Here is a 16,172-nt window from a genome sequence, read left to right on the forward strand (position 1 = left end):
AAAGAAAAGGAAAAAAAAAAAAAGCTAAGGACAAGGTCCTGAGTATGTTAACGTACCAAGAAAAAAGAAATCGTCAACTGGGAAAGATCAAGGAAGAAGAGGAAAGGGAATGGACCTTTACTTGGTATTTGCCTGACAAATTTTTAAAAAATTTAACCTACTTTTTAAAAATATGAAATATAGCACAGGACAGAAAAATATATAAAACATAAACGTATAACTTAATAAGTTTCTTCAAACAGACAAAGAACATTTCCAGCACCCCTGAAGACTCATGCCTGCCCCTTCTCCATCACGACTTCTCATTCCCTCAGCGTTACCACAGTTCTGACTTCTAGAAACAATTTCTTTCTCACTATATCTTTTACCAGCTAAGTATGTACTTCTTAATAATGTAGTTTAATTTTGCCTGTCTTTGAACTTTATATAAATGGGATCATAGAGTATGTTTTCTTTTGTGTCTGGTTTCTTTTTCTCAACATACTTTGAAATTCATCCACATCATATCATGTAGCAATAGTTTACTCATTTTCATTACTGTATAGTATTCCATTGTATTGTATTGGTGGAAATTAGGATCATTTTCATTTGGAGCTATTATAAATAATGCTGTTGAGAACATTCTTGTGCAGATTTCTTGGTGCATATGGATATGTTTTTCTATTAGGAATGGAATTGCCAGGTTATAGAGTTTGCGTATTTTCTGTTTTAATCAATTATGTCAATCTGGTTTCCAAAGTGATTGTTCTAGTTTATAAATCCAGCAAAAGAATGAGATGTCCCATTTCACCACATCCTCGCCAACACTGAGCATTATGAGTCTTTTTAATGTTAGCCAGTGTAGTGTGCATATAATGGTATCTACTTTGGTTTTAATTTTTATTTCTCTGAATACTAGTGGAGTTGAGCACCCTCACTTGTTTATTGGCTATTTTTATTTTCATTTTTGTGACTTGCTTGTACATCCTTGCCTCTGTTTCTCTTGAGTAGTCTGTACTTTTAAAAAATTGATTTAGGGACTGGCCCGGTGGCACAGCAGTTAAGTTCACACGTTCCGCTTCTCATCAGACCGCCGTTCACCGGTTCGGATGCCAGGTGCAGACATGGCACTGCTTGGCAAAAGCCATGCTGTGGTAGGTGTTCCATGTATAAAGTAGAGGAAGATGGGCATGGATGTTAGCTCAGGGCCAGTCTTCCTCAGGAAAAAGAGGAGGATTGACAGTAGTTAGCTCAGGGCTAATCTTCCTCAAAAAAAAATAAATAAATAAAAATAAAAAAATAAAATAAAAAACTGATTTATAGGCACTTTTTGCATATTCTAGACACAAGTTCTTTGTTGATTATGTGGTTGCAAATGTCGTTTCCCACTCTGAAGCTTGCCTTTTCGTTCTCCTGTTAGTCTTTTAATGATTATAAATCTTAATTTTAATATAGCAGGCCTATATTTTTCTATTCCTTTTATCTTAACTTTTCTGTCATTATGTTTTAAATTTATCTCTTAAAAATAACAAATAGCCAGACTTTTTAATTTTCAATCTGAGAGTCTTTGTATTTTAACAGGCAAATTAATATTCTTACTATTGTTGTGATTACTGCTATGTTTTGACTTATTTCTTCCATCTAATTTTGTGGTTTTCTTTAACTATGCTTTTTTTCCCCCTTTTTGTCTTTTCTGTTCTTTGAAAAATGTGGTTTTATTTCTCTCTTTGAAATAAAATTTGAAAATTGTGTAGTCCATTTCTATCCTTTACATTTTCTATCATGATGACTTGAGATCTAACCATAGTGTGTAGGCTCTAACTCCAAGCCCTTCTGACCTGCATCTTCCGTGTTACTGTTGTGGAACACTTTGTTTGCGCCTCCTTTTTCCCCCACCTCTGTTACTCATTATGATGATTCTTAGCCACCCGTGCTGGTTTAGATTCACCAATCTGTGTGCCGGTTGTTTTGCACACCATCCCTATGGTGCCCTCCTCTCCCCCTGGTAGAAGGAGGCAGCCCCTTCCTTATGATGGGAAGGACATGGGTATGGGTTCAGGGACTGGGAGGTTTCATGGGGGAAGATAACGTTGCTTTCTTCTGACTGTCTATGTTCAGAGTGAAATAAGAAGCATCGTCGGCTGAGGGGACGCAGGTCTTCAGCTGAGGGCAGGGGAGAGCGAGTTTGGGACATTGGAAGAGAGAGGAAAAGCTGTGAACAGTTGCCTTGGAGAGTGGGAGAGGGAATACGGGGTCCTAATACACGTGTTCTGCCTCCCCCACTGCATTACAAGCCCACTGAAGTAAGAAAGAAGTCTTCTAGGTCTCTGTATGCCTTCTCTCTAGCACCTGGGATACACTCAATGTGTGTTTGTTGATGATGATCAACACAATTTAATCTCAGCAGATTGAGAGCTTTATGTGCTCAGGGTTACTGTTATCTAAGACAGAGTAGATTGGATTGGATTTTTACTGACCTCCAGAGCACAACCAGAAAATTAGGTATACTTTTTTACAGCACTTTATATCAGTCTTTAAAAAAAAATGCTTTGACTCTTTTTCTAAAAAGTAAAATTCAGGAAAAGTCCTGATTAGCCAACTCTCTTAGTTGGTTTATCTGTTTTATTGAAACCGCCTTACCCAAAGGCGGCAGGAACGCTGCAGTTTGCTGGCAAAGGGAAGGGGGTTTCTAGGAGACCTCTTTGCTCTCCATGTCAGAACCAGAGCTCTCTTGAGCACAGTTGAAAGCTACTTGTGGTTAATGGTCACCTCAAGGTGGACGGCTGAGTCAGGGCACAGGGCAGGAGAGGAAGAAGAGTCCATAGCTCAGACTGCTCCCCCTTCAAAATCTCAGGCTGGGTAATTCCTCCCTCTTTCCTAACGCGTCTTTCCTCCTCTCCTGCTTCTTCTCTGTAGCATTCACGGCAACAGAAGACTAGTCAGCAGATCCCAACCTGCTTCTCAGAAGACTAGCATTCTCCATCTTCTGGGCCTGAGCCTGGCCTGGGGAAAGCCCCTGGGACAGCAGTCTCCGTCATGCAGACCTTCTGGTCTAGAAGCCCAGGGCTCCTTATCCACGCAGATCATTGGCTGCTCCTGAGTAACGGCAGGTCCCTCCCTGCCTGGGTTGTGTTTCTCCTTTATTTCACTGATTCTGGCTTCTTTGAACCCTGTTCTCAGCAATTACTGCCCTAAATGAAAAGTTCATCCTACAGTTTTTCCATTCTTTTCCCCTGGGCAGCTTTCCCAGACTTGTTCTCCATCTCTCTCTCTCAGGACTTTCCTTAGAATTGCTCCACCGTTAGTGGCTCCAACTCTCTGATCAATGGGCCGCCCCAAACCCTTATGCCCCCTGAATCTGCCCTGTATCCTCCACTCTTTCCAACCTCCCGTCTCGCCGGTTCCTTCCCCTCACTCATTCCTCTGTCCAGCTTGGACGTGCCCAAGATCACCACTCAATAACCAGAGAGGTGAGTTTGGGTCTCGAGCTCTAAGGACGCAAGGTTATCACGTGAACCTCACGGCAGAAACGTCTTGAAGAAGGCTGCGGGCAAGCACCGTGGAGTCCACATCCTGCCTTCGTGTCATCTTATCTCAGTCTCAGGCTCAGTCTCTCCTTCGAATCAGCTGCCACATTACCCCGACCATGGTATCCAGAGTCACCAGAGTGAGATTCAGTTCGCCTGTGTATCAGTGCCTTCAAAGTGGATCCTCAGTCCCTGTGACCTACAATTTGGGGCTTATCTTTGAACCTCTGTTTTCTCTGTTCTCAGGGTCTTATGCTGTGTCTCCCCTAAAACTAACAACTGTAGAATTTTATTTATTGTCCTTGGAAGATGACTGCTTATCTTTGTAAGGTACCTTCTTATCTCTGTAAGGTGCCATCTCCCAAAGTAATTTCATGTAGACTTCATAGTCTGTATTTTGACTATATGCCAAAATGTCTTCCAAATTTTGTGAAACTCAGCTATTTGTGTGTTTTTGAATCCAGCTATTTGTGTGCACATAAATAAGGTAATGGAAAAACAAGAAGGAACTTCATTTTACTTTCATAGATACGTGTCATCTGTCAGTAGGAAACTCAGTGTGGTCATTTGTTGTCTGTGTGCTGAAGACCCCACGGCCTTCACCTCCCTAGTCATCCACATCACTAAAAACCCAATCTTTCTAAATAATGCCCATGATCACAGCACTGTTCTCTTTAACTTTCAACTGCTCCCCATTTTCTTAAATTAAGCACCAATCCTCACCCTGACATCCATAGTCATCCATAATATGACCTCACTTCACCCTTCCTGTCCTATCTCGTACCACTACATTATATTGGAGAGTGGGAGAGGGAATATGGGATCATTTCCACAACTTGCCTCACATTTTGCATCAGTTATTCTATGCTTTTGCTTGTGTGGTCTCCCCAATCACAAGTTCCCCTGTCAAAATCCTATCCTTCCAGGTTTATCTCCAAAATCACCCCCTAGATAAAGCCTTACCTGTCATCCGTCTGGCTAGTCTTTCTTCCTGGTTTAAGCTTCCTTAGTATTTTGCCACTTTTTGTTTCCTCTGGCTCTTACCTTAGTGCACTTCATATTGTAGTTATTATATAATTGGCTTATCCTGCTACTGGTCACAAGCTCCTGGAAAGAAAGGACTGTGTGTGTCTCATCTTTGCATTCTGTTCCCATTCTAAGCTTAGTGCCTTGTACACAGAAATTGAATAGGTTAAAACTGAGCTGAATAAAGCAAAAGAGAGAACTGGTGCACAGAGTAATTCAGAGCAATCACTGGACCCACAAAGAGCTGGAAGAAGGATAGGGAGGGAAGATACTAGAGAAAGGATGGTCAATTGAAGTAAGGCACAGTCCCCACCTTTGCTCACATCGAGTCCTCCCGGTGATTCAGACATCCTGCCTGCATTTCGACTCCTCCTGTCTTCCCACTATTTCCCCTCCTCCTGGGAGAGCCGCTCTGTTAGAGGCTGAAGTCATTGCCTCAAATCTGGCTCAGAGGCATTCAGCATTTTTTTTTTTCCCCTCTTTGGAATAAGTCTATTCACACCAAGTATATATTTGTTCTCTTGCTGTTACATTACAGATAATCAATTCATAAGGAATGAGAAAAGGCTGTCCTTAAGGTGAACAATAAGACAGTTGGACAATAAGACATTTTCTTCTTGTGGCCAGGGACATAACTTAATTAACAGAGGGAGCTCTCTGGCTCAGGAGGGGAGGGGAGGCGTTTGTAAGTTTTCCTGGCCTTGTGTGGTGCTCAGTGCTGCTGTGAGCCACACTGAGCACAAGCATAGCCCCCGGGCGTAAGCCCGTTTGTGGGAGAAGGGAGGCAATGAAAAGGCCCAGATATTCTCTCGCATGTGTGTTTATTGCCTCATCTACTCTGCAGCGTGTTCCCACTCCTCTTCAAAAGTGGGCTTTCTCTCTCCTCTTCACTCTTAGAAAGTATTTTCTTTGGTGTTAAGCAGAGGCCCAGGCTTCATTGTTTTTGTCTTGTGGCCTCTGTCTATACTTCATATAAGTGCTGATTATTCTATCAGCGGGTTTGTTAAGGTGCTTTCAAAACCCAATATAAAAAACTATTAAAGTGGAAATAGGGTGGCCTTTTCTCCTTTATAGTGGCAGTTTTCATTTAGGTGTTCATCAATTTTATTTTCTCTCCCCTATAGGTCTGGTTCAGTGAGAAGATGTTTGAACCGTCGTTCTGTTTTTATACTGGATATAAAATCCCCTTGTGCAAAACTCTAGACCAGTATTTTGAATACATCCAGTCATTGCCATCTCTGGATAACCCTGAAGTCTTTGGGCTTCACCCTAACGCTGATATCACGTGAGTTCTTGGCATTTTTTAATTTGAAGGGGTCGTTTGTAACTCAGCCAGGCAAAGACTAGGCATTTTATTTTCTCTCTTAATCTCTCTCCTCTCCCTTCTTTTTGTTTTACTGTGAAAAATAGTGTCACTTCCTGTCTCCCAGTTACAACTTTGTCATCTCTTGGCCTGCTCTCCCCTCACTGAATCCTGATGCTCCAGAGTTTATGGCAATGTTAAAACTCTAACGTATACACTGACTGTTTTCTCCTCTGTCGTGTCATAAAACCAGTTGGTGTTACTAGTATTGGTGCTCTCCATTGATAGAACTGTAGTGTCCTGGCTCCTTGCCTCTTACCTCAAAACACCCATGAAAAATAATGGTCATAAACAGAATCTAAAAAGGCTAGGAGGGTAGAGAAAGCAGGATGAAGAATTGTATTTCTGCTCGATCCTCTCTGTGGTGGTCCCTCTCGCCTGATGTGCTCACCTGCATCCTTCTGTCCCTAACTGCACACAGTAGGCACAAGGCAAAGAGCACAGGAGCACAGGACACAGATGCAGAGCCCAGGAGGAAAGGCTGGAGGTGTCAGGTCACTGTGAGGTCCCTGCCCCAGCAACTGAGGCAGGAGGCGATGAGTGAAGAGATAAGAAATGCACCCATGTCCCAAGCCCCTTCTTGGACCCATCCTTTGGATGAGGACTCACCCCTCATCTCTCTGGAGATCCCTACCTGAGAAGAAGACCAACCAGCCCCACAGAGAGGGCTCCAGGAAGCCCCGGCTGAGATTCTCCTCTGGGTGGTCATTGCCTTTGGCCCATCGATGAAAGACCACAAAGTTTACGTCCAGGAGAGTGGTTTCAGGAAATGAAGGAAACCAAGACTCCTCTGGCAGATTCTAAGCTTTAATGACTAAGAAGCCGTGGGGTGTGCCTCTCTCGTAGTTTCTCACCTGCTGCTGTGGTTTTAACAACTCTGCGATGGGGCACGGGTGCTTCTCTCCTCCTGCCCTGGCTGGGCTTCTCTGGAGTCCCAGTTTGCTCCCGTTGCTTGGTCCCTGAACACATACTTCACCCCTGGCACAAGGCTTGGCCTCCTGGCCTCTGTGTCAGCTGTGTTGATTCTAACTTCTCTGTACCCTCTAATCTCTCCCATGCCGCTTTCCATCTTCATAGACCCATGAATAGCTAACGCTCCTTTCAGACCCCATGACAGAACTGTGATGGCTCTTTGGCGGCGGCTCTAGCTGTTATTTGAAGAGGCTGTCATAAATTAGCTGGAGACAGGGAAAAAGTAAAGAAATAAAAAAGATTCCTTAGAGATCTGTTTGAGAATCAACTTAAACATTATCTGAAAGAGAAGCGCACAGAGAAATAGTTTTACTTTAGCTGAGACTTTAAAAACGTCAATCTGACCACGTTATCCCTCTGTTCAGAACCTTCTTAAGGCTCCTATCTCCCTCCAAGTCAAAGTCAAAGGCTGACAGTGACCTTCAGATGACCTATAGGCCCAATAATACCATGTGCCCCCCCATCTTGTCCTGGTCTCCTTCTGCCCTCGCCCTCACTCTCGGCCCCTCCGCTCCAGCTCCCGCCAGCTTCCTGTTCTTCAAACCGGCCAGATGGCTCCCACCACAGGATACTTGCGCTTCCTGGAAAGTCCTTCCCCCCAGATAGCATTGCGGATCACCTTTTCACCTTTTCCGGTCTTTGCTTAAACGTCACCTTTTCAGTGATGCCTTCCCTGGCTGCCTTACTTAAAAATTGTAGGCTTCTTCCCAACCCTCATCCCAGACTCTTTCCTCCTTGCTTTCTTTTTTCTATAAATTGTACACCAAGTGATATACCCTCTGTTTATTCATTCATTTGCTATTGTCTATCTACTGTCATTAAACATGAGTCTGAAACTTTTCACTGCGTTACCCCCGTGCTAAACTGTACCTGGTGCTCAGAGAATATCTCTTGAATCAGTCGGTGATACTAAATTCTTCTAGGTTGTGAAGAAGGTAAATCAATGGAGATAATCTATAGAAAGATCTCATGAGTTCATGTGAGTGGGAAGAAAAATGGCCAATAACTCTTAACACACTTACAAATTTGCAGTTGAAGCGGTTCACATGTGAGGGCTCTGGACTTTGATTCCATCCTTGGCGAGGACCCAAGGAGTCATGATGGCTGATTCCTAGAGAACCTGATCCTATAGGGCACTACAGAATCCTCCCAAGGAGCATGAAAACGAGGCTGAAACCATCTCACCCTGGCTTACAGGGCCGGCGTTCCTGTGCCTAGGCAGTTCTGCTCACCAGCTCTCAAGAAAGACAGACCAGAGCTGGAAAAGTCCTGAAAGAGCAATTAAAATGTCATTAGGATGGGGGCTGGCCCCGTGGCTGAGTGGTTAAGTTCGCGCGCTCCACTGCAGGCGGCCCAGCGTTTCCTTAGTTTGAATCCTGGGCGCGGACATGGCACTGCTCATCAGACCACGCTGAGGCAGCGTCCCACATGCCACAACTAGAAGAACCCACAACGAAGAATACACAACTATGTACCGGGGGCGGGGGCTTTGGGGAGAAAAAGGAAAAAATAAAAAATCTTTAAAAAAAAAAAAATGTCATCAGGATGGGGGCAATGATAGAAATGAATTCTTTATTTTTCCCCCTTGACTTTTTATTTTGAACTATTCACGAACCCTCAGAAAAGCTGCAAGTACAGTGAACACCATGTACCCTTCACCTAGGTTCACCAGTCGCTAACATTTTGTTCCATTTGCTTTTCCTCTTTCTATATTTATATCTCTGTATGTTTATATATCTCTGGATAACCAAATCTATTTCTGTGTGTGTGTGCGCGCGCACGCGCGCCCTCATAGGCTCTCTCAGTGGACAGAGCTAGGAAATATGTATTTTTTAAAACATCATGAGCTAATACTAATAACTCCAGTTCCAGTTGCACACTTCGGGGCTCTTCGTTGCCTTCCTTCATTCCATATTGATATCTCTTTTCTCCCACAGTGAGAACACTGGTTCCCAGCAACTTCAACATATCTGCTCTTTTTCTCTGAATGACTTCATCAATCACTCTACCAACAACAAGTGTGCTGGGTGGAGATCAAGGTTTTTTGGCAGTTCTTTCTGTCCCGAGAATATATCCCACTGAGGACGTGCAAAGCACTGTGTTCAGAAGTCACTCAGATTGTCTTTTCTGTGTGGTTATGCTATCAGTTGACATATAGGGACATTTATTTCTATTTAAGTTACATTTTAAGGTTTTTCCATCTTTGTTGATTGTTTTAAATATGTGAAACATGAACGTGGTTTAAAAGTCATTACTAGTTAATAAGATGCTCTTTGTCTCACACTCTGATTTTCTTAGTCTCTATCCCATTTCCCCTTCCTTGATGGGCAATCAAATGCTTTCGTTTCTGGTTTATCTTCTCTGAGTTTCTTTTTGCTCAAACATACATGCATACCTACAAACATACATACATATATGATATATATTCTTATTACCATTTCTTTCTTTTACAAAGTTGCCATAATATGTATTTTATTTTGTGTCTTGCCTTTTTCACTTAACAATGTATCCTATAAATCACCACATATCCGTCCATAGATATCTTCCCTGATTATTTTTTCCAGCTGCATGCTACTCCATTGTTTGTATGCATCATGGTTTATTCATCCATTCTCTTTTGGATGGGTATTTAGGTTGTTTCCAATATTTTGCTATCCTAAATAATTCCTCAATTAAGAATCTTATGCTTATGGTTTCTCATACTGTTGGAGATGTATTTTCAGGGTAAATTGCTATGGGCAGCATTGATAAATCAAGGATTAGTGAATATTACCAAATTCCTCATACAGTGCTGTGCTATTTTGCACTCTCACCAGCAATATTAGTGCCTCTTTTTCTAAAGTCTCATCAACGAAGTGTTGATGAAGCTTTTGAATTTCCACCAATATGACAGGTGAGAAATGGCATCTCAACATAGTTTTAGTTTACTTTCTCTAATTTTGAGTGAAATTGGGCACATTTTTATACATTGAAGGGCTATTTGGACTAATAAGCCATCTTGGAGACCCTGTCCTGTGTGTGATGAAGGCTGAGATTAGGGACAATGACGGGATGGAGAGGGTATGGCCAGGCTTTTTTGTCTTTTGGCCTGTCTCTTTTCACGACCCAGGCATATGAGCCTTTCGCTGGCAAGCATGCTACAGATGCTGTAAGCTATCTATTCCCAAAATAGAGTGTCAGGATCTTGCAATCTCTCCTCACACCATGTGACGTCAAGTAAAAAGCCCTAGATCTCTGCCTCAAAGGGAGGATTATTTCTGCTAGAGACAACTGCTGGCCTGTAAGACCTGTGGCCCTCCTCCTCTGATCTCTCTTTATTCTGAACTTCCCCCTTGGTCTGTCCTAGGGTCTTCCCCATCCACCTTTGTTCTTCTCTTCCCAGGGACCTTGGCTCGTTTCTGGTTCCTGCTCAGGCATAGGCTCTGTTCTGCTGCTCTGCATTTGGTAATTTTTTCAGTCTCTGGGGGAGCTTTGTCTCAGGTTTGATTCTTCTTCCCTCCGGGCTCTGAAGTATCTTGTGACTAGAATCCTAGCCTCACTCTTCCCGCAACTGAGCTCGCCTTCTTGGAGGGCTGTGCACCAACCCCTCGCTGTTCCCCCATCAGCCACCAGGAGGCAGGAAGCAATTACGGATGAAGCTTCCCAGCTAAAACCTACCCCTGGTTTTCTTGTCCCAAATACACCCTTCTCACTCCAGTGAGATGTAACTCTCAAAGTTCTGTGTGAAATGAAAGAAGTAGTCACAGGTTCCCCTGTCATTTCTGGCCTGGGAGCTGGGATGACGGAGGAGTTGGGAACAGGAGTGTGTTTGAGGAGGAGTTGGAGTCCAGTTGGGGCGTGTTGAATTGGGAAAGACAGTGGGAGGTATCTGAGTCGGGTGAGAAACGTGGACTAGCGCCCAGGTGAGAGGCTTGAGTGCATTTATGCAAAGATAACAGTTGACGCCATGGGAGGGGGCAGACTCTCTAAGATACACCGGCGAAATCTGCGAGAATGCCCCCACTGAAGGAATCCTTATTAATTTATCTGACTGTCCATCCTGTTCGACAGCACTCTTGCTTCCAGATAGGCTCACGGGCTGTGTTTGGGCCATCGCGGAGACCTCCATGTCCCTGCTTATCAGATTCTGTGCTCTGAAGTTAGCATCCACGCACTTGAGAGAAGAGGGAGATTTGGGAAAAGGGACCATGAGTCTTTCTCCTCGGTCCTTGCTTGAGAATGCAGAATCCCTGACCTGGAGGGGGGAAATCCAGCTGAATAAATGCTTTAAAATAAGTATAATCTCTCCCAAGAGCTTAGATGCCTTGGTGACAGGAACCATAAAAATGCATAGTTTATTCATATTTTATTATCTAGATTTATAAGGTACCAAAGACTCTGTAAATTCAACCATCGTGATGTCAAAAACAGTTATTTATTTTCACTCTTTTTCTCATTAGCAGTTATGCATATTTTTCTACCTTCTGAAATTTATCAAATGTCTTACTACAACTTTTATGTTCATTTCTATGCAGGATAAATGTAATTATTATTCCTTTTAGTATTAGCTGACACTTTTGAGTTTTGGATTTTTTAGCAAGAATTTATGCTCACTGGTATTTCATGTGCAAAGATGTATATAAATCTAGGCTGATTCGGAAATGATAGTGCACTAAATATCTCAGATGGTTAGTTGTTTATTTTATAGACAGTTTTCAGTTTTTCAGTTGTTTTGCATTTTTATTGTCCCTGACTCTGACTCTACCACCGACAGAGAGGACCTAGATGACTCCCCGAACCGCTAAGTGACGAGACCAGTATGAGCTTCTTCTCCCATTTACTCCAAGGAGAAATTCCCTTATAGAAGTAACTCGGAACCAAAGCTCATGGAGCATTATAGTTCTCGATCTTCGTCTCAGAGAATTTGTGGGGACTGTTTTCCCGAAAGCCCTTGGGCTTTTGAGGCATATAGAGATATTTGCAATTCTCCATTATAGCTAGCTCTTGAGGCTTCTGCCTTTCCTATCTTTGCAAATATAAAATCTCACTGTGGAAAAAGCCATGTAAGTTGTACAGCCCTGGCATTCTGTGCCTGATAAAATGTGTGGCGGGGAGATGCTCTGGAGAGCTGGTCAGCTCATATGCAAAATGGGTCAGCTTTGCAGGGCTGCTTCCCCACATCCATGTCTTGAAGACTGTTTTCAGATCACCTTGTAAAAAATAAAACCACCCACCATGAAAGTGATTTCTTAGATGAGATCCAGCAGCAGCAGCAGCATCTCCACTGCAGCCCTCTGGAGCACTGGTGAAAGTGGCTGGCGTGGCCAAGAGCAGGATGGTCATGCCTGCAGTGGCGTGTGCTGTCAGCACCCAGCCACTGGTGCAGAGTGGTTTCCAAAGAGGATTCAAGCTGGAGGTGAGCCGAGAGCTCCTGAGAATCCCAGATACGGGTTCTTTTCCCTTTTTTATTTGTAGCTAGAACAGGTAGGAAGAATAAACCTGGATTTTCTTAGTATGAATGGAAATTTACTGTGGTTTTCTTCATTTTAAAGATTTTATTTTTTTTTCCTTTTTCTCCCCAAAGCCCCCCAGTACATAGTTGTATGTTCTTCGTTGTGGGTCCTTGTAATTGTGGCATGTAGGACGCCGCCTCAGCGTGGTTTGATGAGCAGTGCCATGTCTGCGCCCAGGATTCGAACCAACGAAACACTGGGCCGCCTGCAGCAGAGCACGCGAACTTAACCAGTCGGCCACGGGGTCGGCCCCTCTTCTCTTTAAACTTTAAAGATCTGTGTTTAAATGTCAGAATGAAAGTAGTTTTCCTTCACTCTCAAACTATATCTTTCTGATTCTCCTGTGTTTTGAGGAGCATGTAAATTTATATATAGATTTCCCTTTGTAGAAAATTTCTAGGACATAGACAAATAGTAATGATAATATACTATACTTTTACCATAAGAAAGAACAAATAATTAAATTTTTATGCCCTTTAAATATTGGAGAATTGTTCTCCTTTATATTTGAGGTTTAATAAAATCCAAGCCATTTGGCCTCAATTCAATAAACAAATATTTATTGAGAACATACTGTCTAGCCAGCTTGGGGATACAAAGAGTAGTAAGATGCCGTCCTTGCCCTTGGAGCTCATCGGCTATTAGGGACAATAGATGAATGACAAATAATTATGCAGTACAATACAGAAAACTCTAAAATCAGGAGGTGTATATACATTGCTATGAGAACAAAGGCAAAGGAGTAATAAATTCCAACTCGGCGATCCAAGGAAGCTGGTGAGACAGGACACATCTGAGTTGTGCCTTAAAGGATGTGCAGGAGTTCTCAGGTTGGAGAAGAGGTGGAGAAGAAGTGACTGCAGCACCGGGGGGCAAGAAGGAGAGGGTTCAAGTAAAGAGGAAGATGATGAGCAGTAAGGATGCATACATATATCAAATCTTCAAGTTGTATACCTTAAATACATACAATCAAAAAATTAAAAATAGGGGGCTGGCCCCGTGGCCGAGTGGTTAAGTTCACGCGCTCCGCTGCAGGCGGCCCAGTGTTTTGTTGGTTCGAATCCTGGGTGCGGACATGGCACTGCTCATCAAACCACACTGAGGCAGCGTCCCACATGCCACAACTGGAAGGACCCACAACGAAGAATATACAACTATGTACCGGGGGGCTTTGGGGAGAAAAAGGAAATAATAAAATCTTTGAAAAAAAAATTAAAAATAGAACGCTGTAGCTCAGTGGAAAAAAAGACATAGGTTAGGGCACATACATGAAGGAACAATCCAAGGAGGGGCATGAAGATGTAAAAGTGTGTGGTATGTTAAGGGGAACCAAGTCCAAGGTGCCTAGAGCATGGTGGGGGAGGGGCACGAAGAGCCAGGTTACCTAACGGTAAGGCTGATGACAAAGGCAGAGACTGACTTTTTTTTTGAAGATTTGGGCATCATATGAAAGAGTTTGGGACAGTTTTGAAGGCAGTGTGGATGAAGATGCTGGACATTTCTTGATGGATGCTAGAAATGATTTGGAACTAGGACTTGGAAATCAAGAAGGCTGGGGAGTGGCATCATGAGGAGGCTGTCTCTGAAGTTTCTGGGTTGGGCAGCTGGGCGAAGACATTGATTTGTTGGAGGACGTGGGACAAGGAACGGTTCAGGTGAGGGATAAAGGAGAAGTCAAACAATGAGTTAGATTTGGGATTTGTTTGATTTAAGAATCAGAGAGCCCCAGGAATCAGTGGAAATGTGCGTACATGGAGTTCGTGGTAAGGTCAGAGGTTTAGTGTTACCCAGACTTGCCTTGCATTTCACAGCTCTTCTTAAGATGTCAGTGACAGTGACACCTACATCTTCTCTAACATGGCGGTTCGTCCACATCATCTATCTTTACTGCATCTAATGCTAGAATGAGATAGTCGAGTAATATGAATCACATGGAAATTTAAATCTCTGAAAAGTGTTATGTAATAATGTGGATCTTTGACTCCTAATAACTTCATTTTGTTGTCCCATCAGCTATTTTCATAGGATTTTTCTCCCTAGAGTTACTTGTATTTTCCTTATACTTTATATGACTTTTTAAAACTGGGAGCGTGCCATACTTTAAAATTCCAGAATGGCTTGCAAGTGCCTTTTGTGTCATTTTACTGGCATGTTTTGCTCTCTATTCATATGTCCAATTGTGTGTGTGTTTGATATGTTCATCTTTCAACTTTTTAAATAAGTGTCTTTTGGAATATTCTAAAACCCCAACATCTGAACAGAGGTTACTTACAAAAAAATAATAAAAAATAAACTTAAAATCATATACAAATTTGTACAAAATCAATTTCATTTATTAAAAATCAGCTTCTACCTTATTGGCCTTTATTGTGAAATTCACATGTTTAAAGGTAATGTGGTCTTACTACCCCAACCCTGGTTGGGTTACAAACACTTACCAGGTCGCCCAGGACCCTCAGAGTCACTGTGTCTGACTGAAGGTCCAGCATGTAGAGCACGGTGGCAGGTGCGTTTACCCCAGCTGTGACTTGTGGAAAGGATGCACTTGTTTGGACACTTCGGTTTGGGTCCAGGTGTGGTATTCTACCTGTGAATCAAACACAAATGCTGAAGACAGAAGCATCTCCTCTATTCCTCAGCTGGTTTCCTAAACGAATTAAAGGCCAGCTTTCACACAAAATGCAGCTTTTTCATAAGCAAAGAAGCCTGGCTAACTTTCGCAGTAGCTCCTTAGGATTGTGCCAGTTAGTGGGGCAATCTGCACAAAAGAATGTTTAATTCACACCTAGAGATGAAGACGGAGAAAGGTGTGATTCTCTCGTTCCATATGCTGTGAGAAAAGGCAGAAAGGGGTCTTTCTGGTGGGGTCTAAAGATTATTAGGGATTCGTAAGACGTGTTTCAGTGAACCTAAAACATTTGTCACTGATTCATCTCTGTTGAGTTCTTGACACTTGTTATGGCCTTTGCCTCTGGGAGCTTATTTTTTTCTCTGTTTTTCAAAATGAAAATTGTTATAATACTCTTTATTATAAAAATCGTACTTTCTCATTGAGAAAAATAAACAATACATGAAATAGAAAGCGTAAAGTAATAATTACAGGAAAAGCTCATCATTCAAAAATCTCACACTCAAAATACCCTTGTAGATTTTTTCCTATGTTTATATGCACAATATTATCAACAAAAAATTAGATCATACCTTATGGTTTTGATACCATGCTATTTCATTCAATAATCTCAATTCAATAACCTCCTCTTAACAATAAATATAGTGCTATATCACCATTTTTTGCTGGCTGTATAGATTTTTATAGAGCTTTGCCAGGATTTATCATTACAAATACTATTATAAACAGTCTTGTACATACATCTATGTACACTTATCTGATTATTTCTTTTTAAAACTGATTTATTAAATGTTGAATAAATGCAAGAGTCTTTATAACATACACATAAAATATAAAGAATAAATATAAAATGTTGCTTTCTTTGTACACTTTCTATATTTTGTTTCTTTTCTTCTTCCTCCTTTTTTACTTTTTGCTGAAAAAGAGGTTTTCTCATACTATTTTTCCCCTTTGGCTAGTTTGGAAGTTATGTATTCTGTTTCTGTTCTTTTTACTGATTATCCTGCAAATTTTAACATCCATTTTTAATCTTTACATCTTTACTCTCCTCTCCGCCAAAACCTTTAGGTAACTTTAACTACAGTCATCTCCCTCCTGGCATTTCAGTATTTTAATTTTATCTTATTTTTTCTCACCTCACAGATAGACACATAATTCTTGTTTTATACCATAATGTATATTTA

The 16,172-nt window shown here is 42.0% G+C and overlaps 1 protein-coding gene across 1 annotated transcript in view; it reads left to right on the plus strand.

The window, feature by feature from the left end:
* Nucleotides 1-16,172, plus strand: part of DNAH8 (dynein axonemal heavy chain 8) — a 283,834-nt gene that overhangs the window by 243,629 nt on the left and 24,033 nt on the right. The window contains exon 88 of the mRNA XM_070245526.1: nt 5,657-5,817. Within this exon, the coding sequence (XP_070101627.1) occupies nt 5,657-5,817 (161 nt within the window). The remainder of the gene's footprint in view (nt 1-5,656; nt 5,818-16,172) is intronic.

Source organism: Equus caballus, chromosome 20 (genome assembly GCF_041296265.1).
Source record: "Equus caballus isolate H_3958 breed thoroughbred chromosome 20, TB-T2T, whole genome shotgun sequence".
NCBI lineage: Eukaryota > Metazoa > Chordata > Mammalia > Perissodactyla > Equidae > Equus > Equus caballus.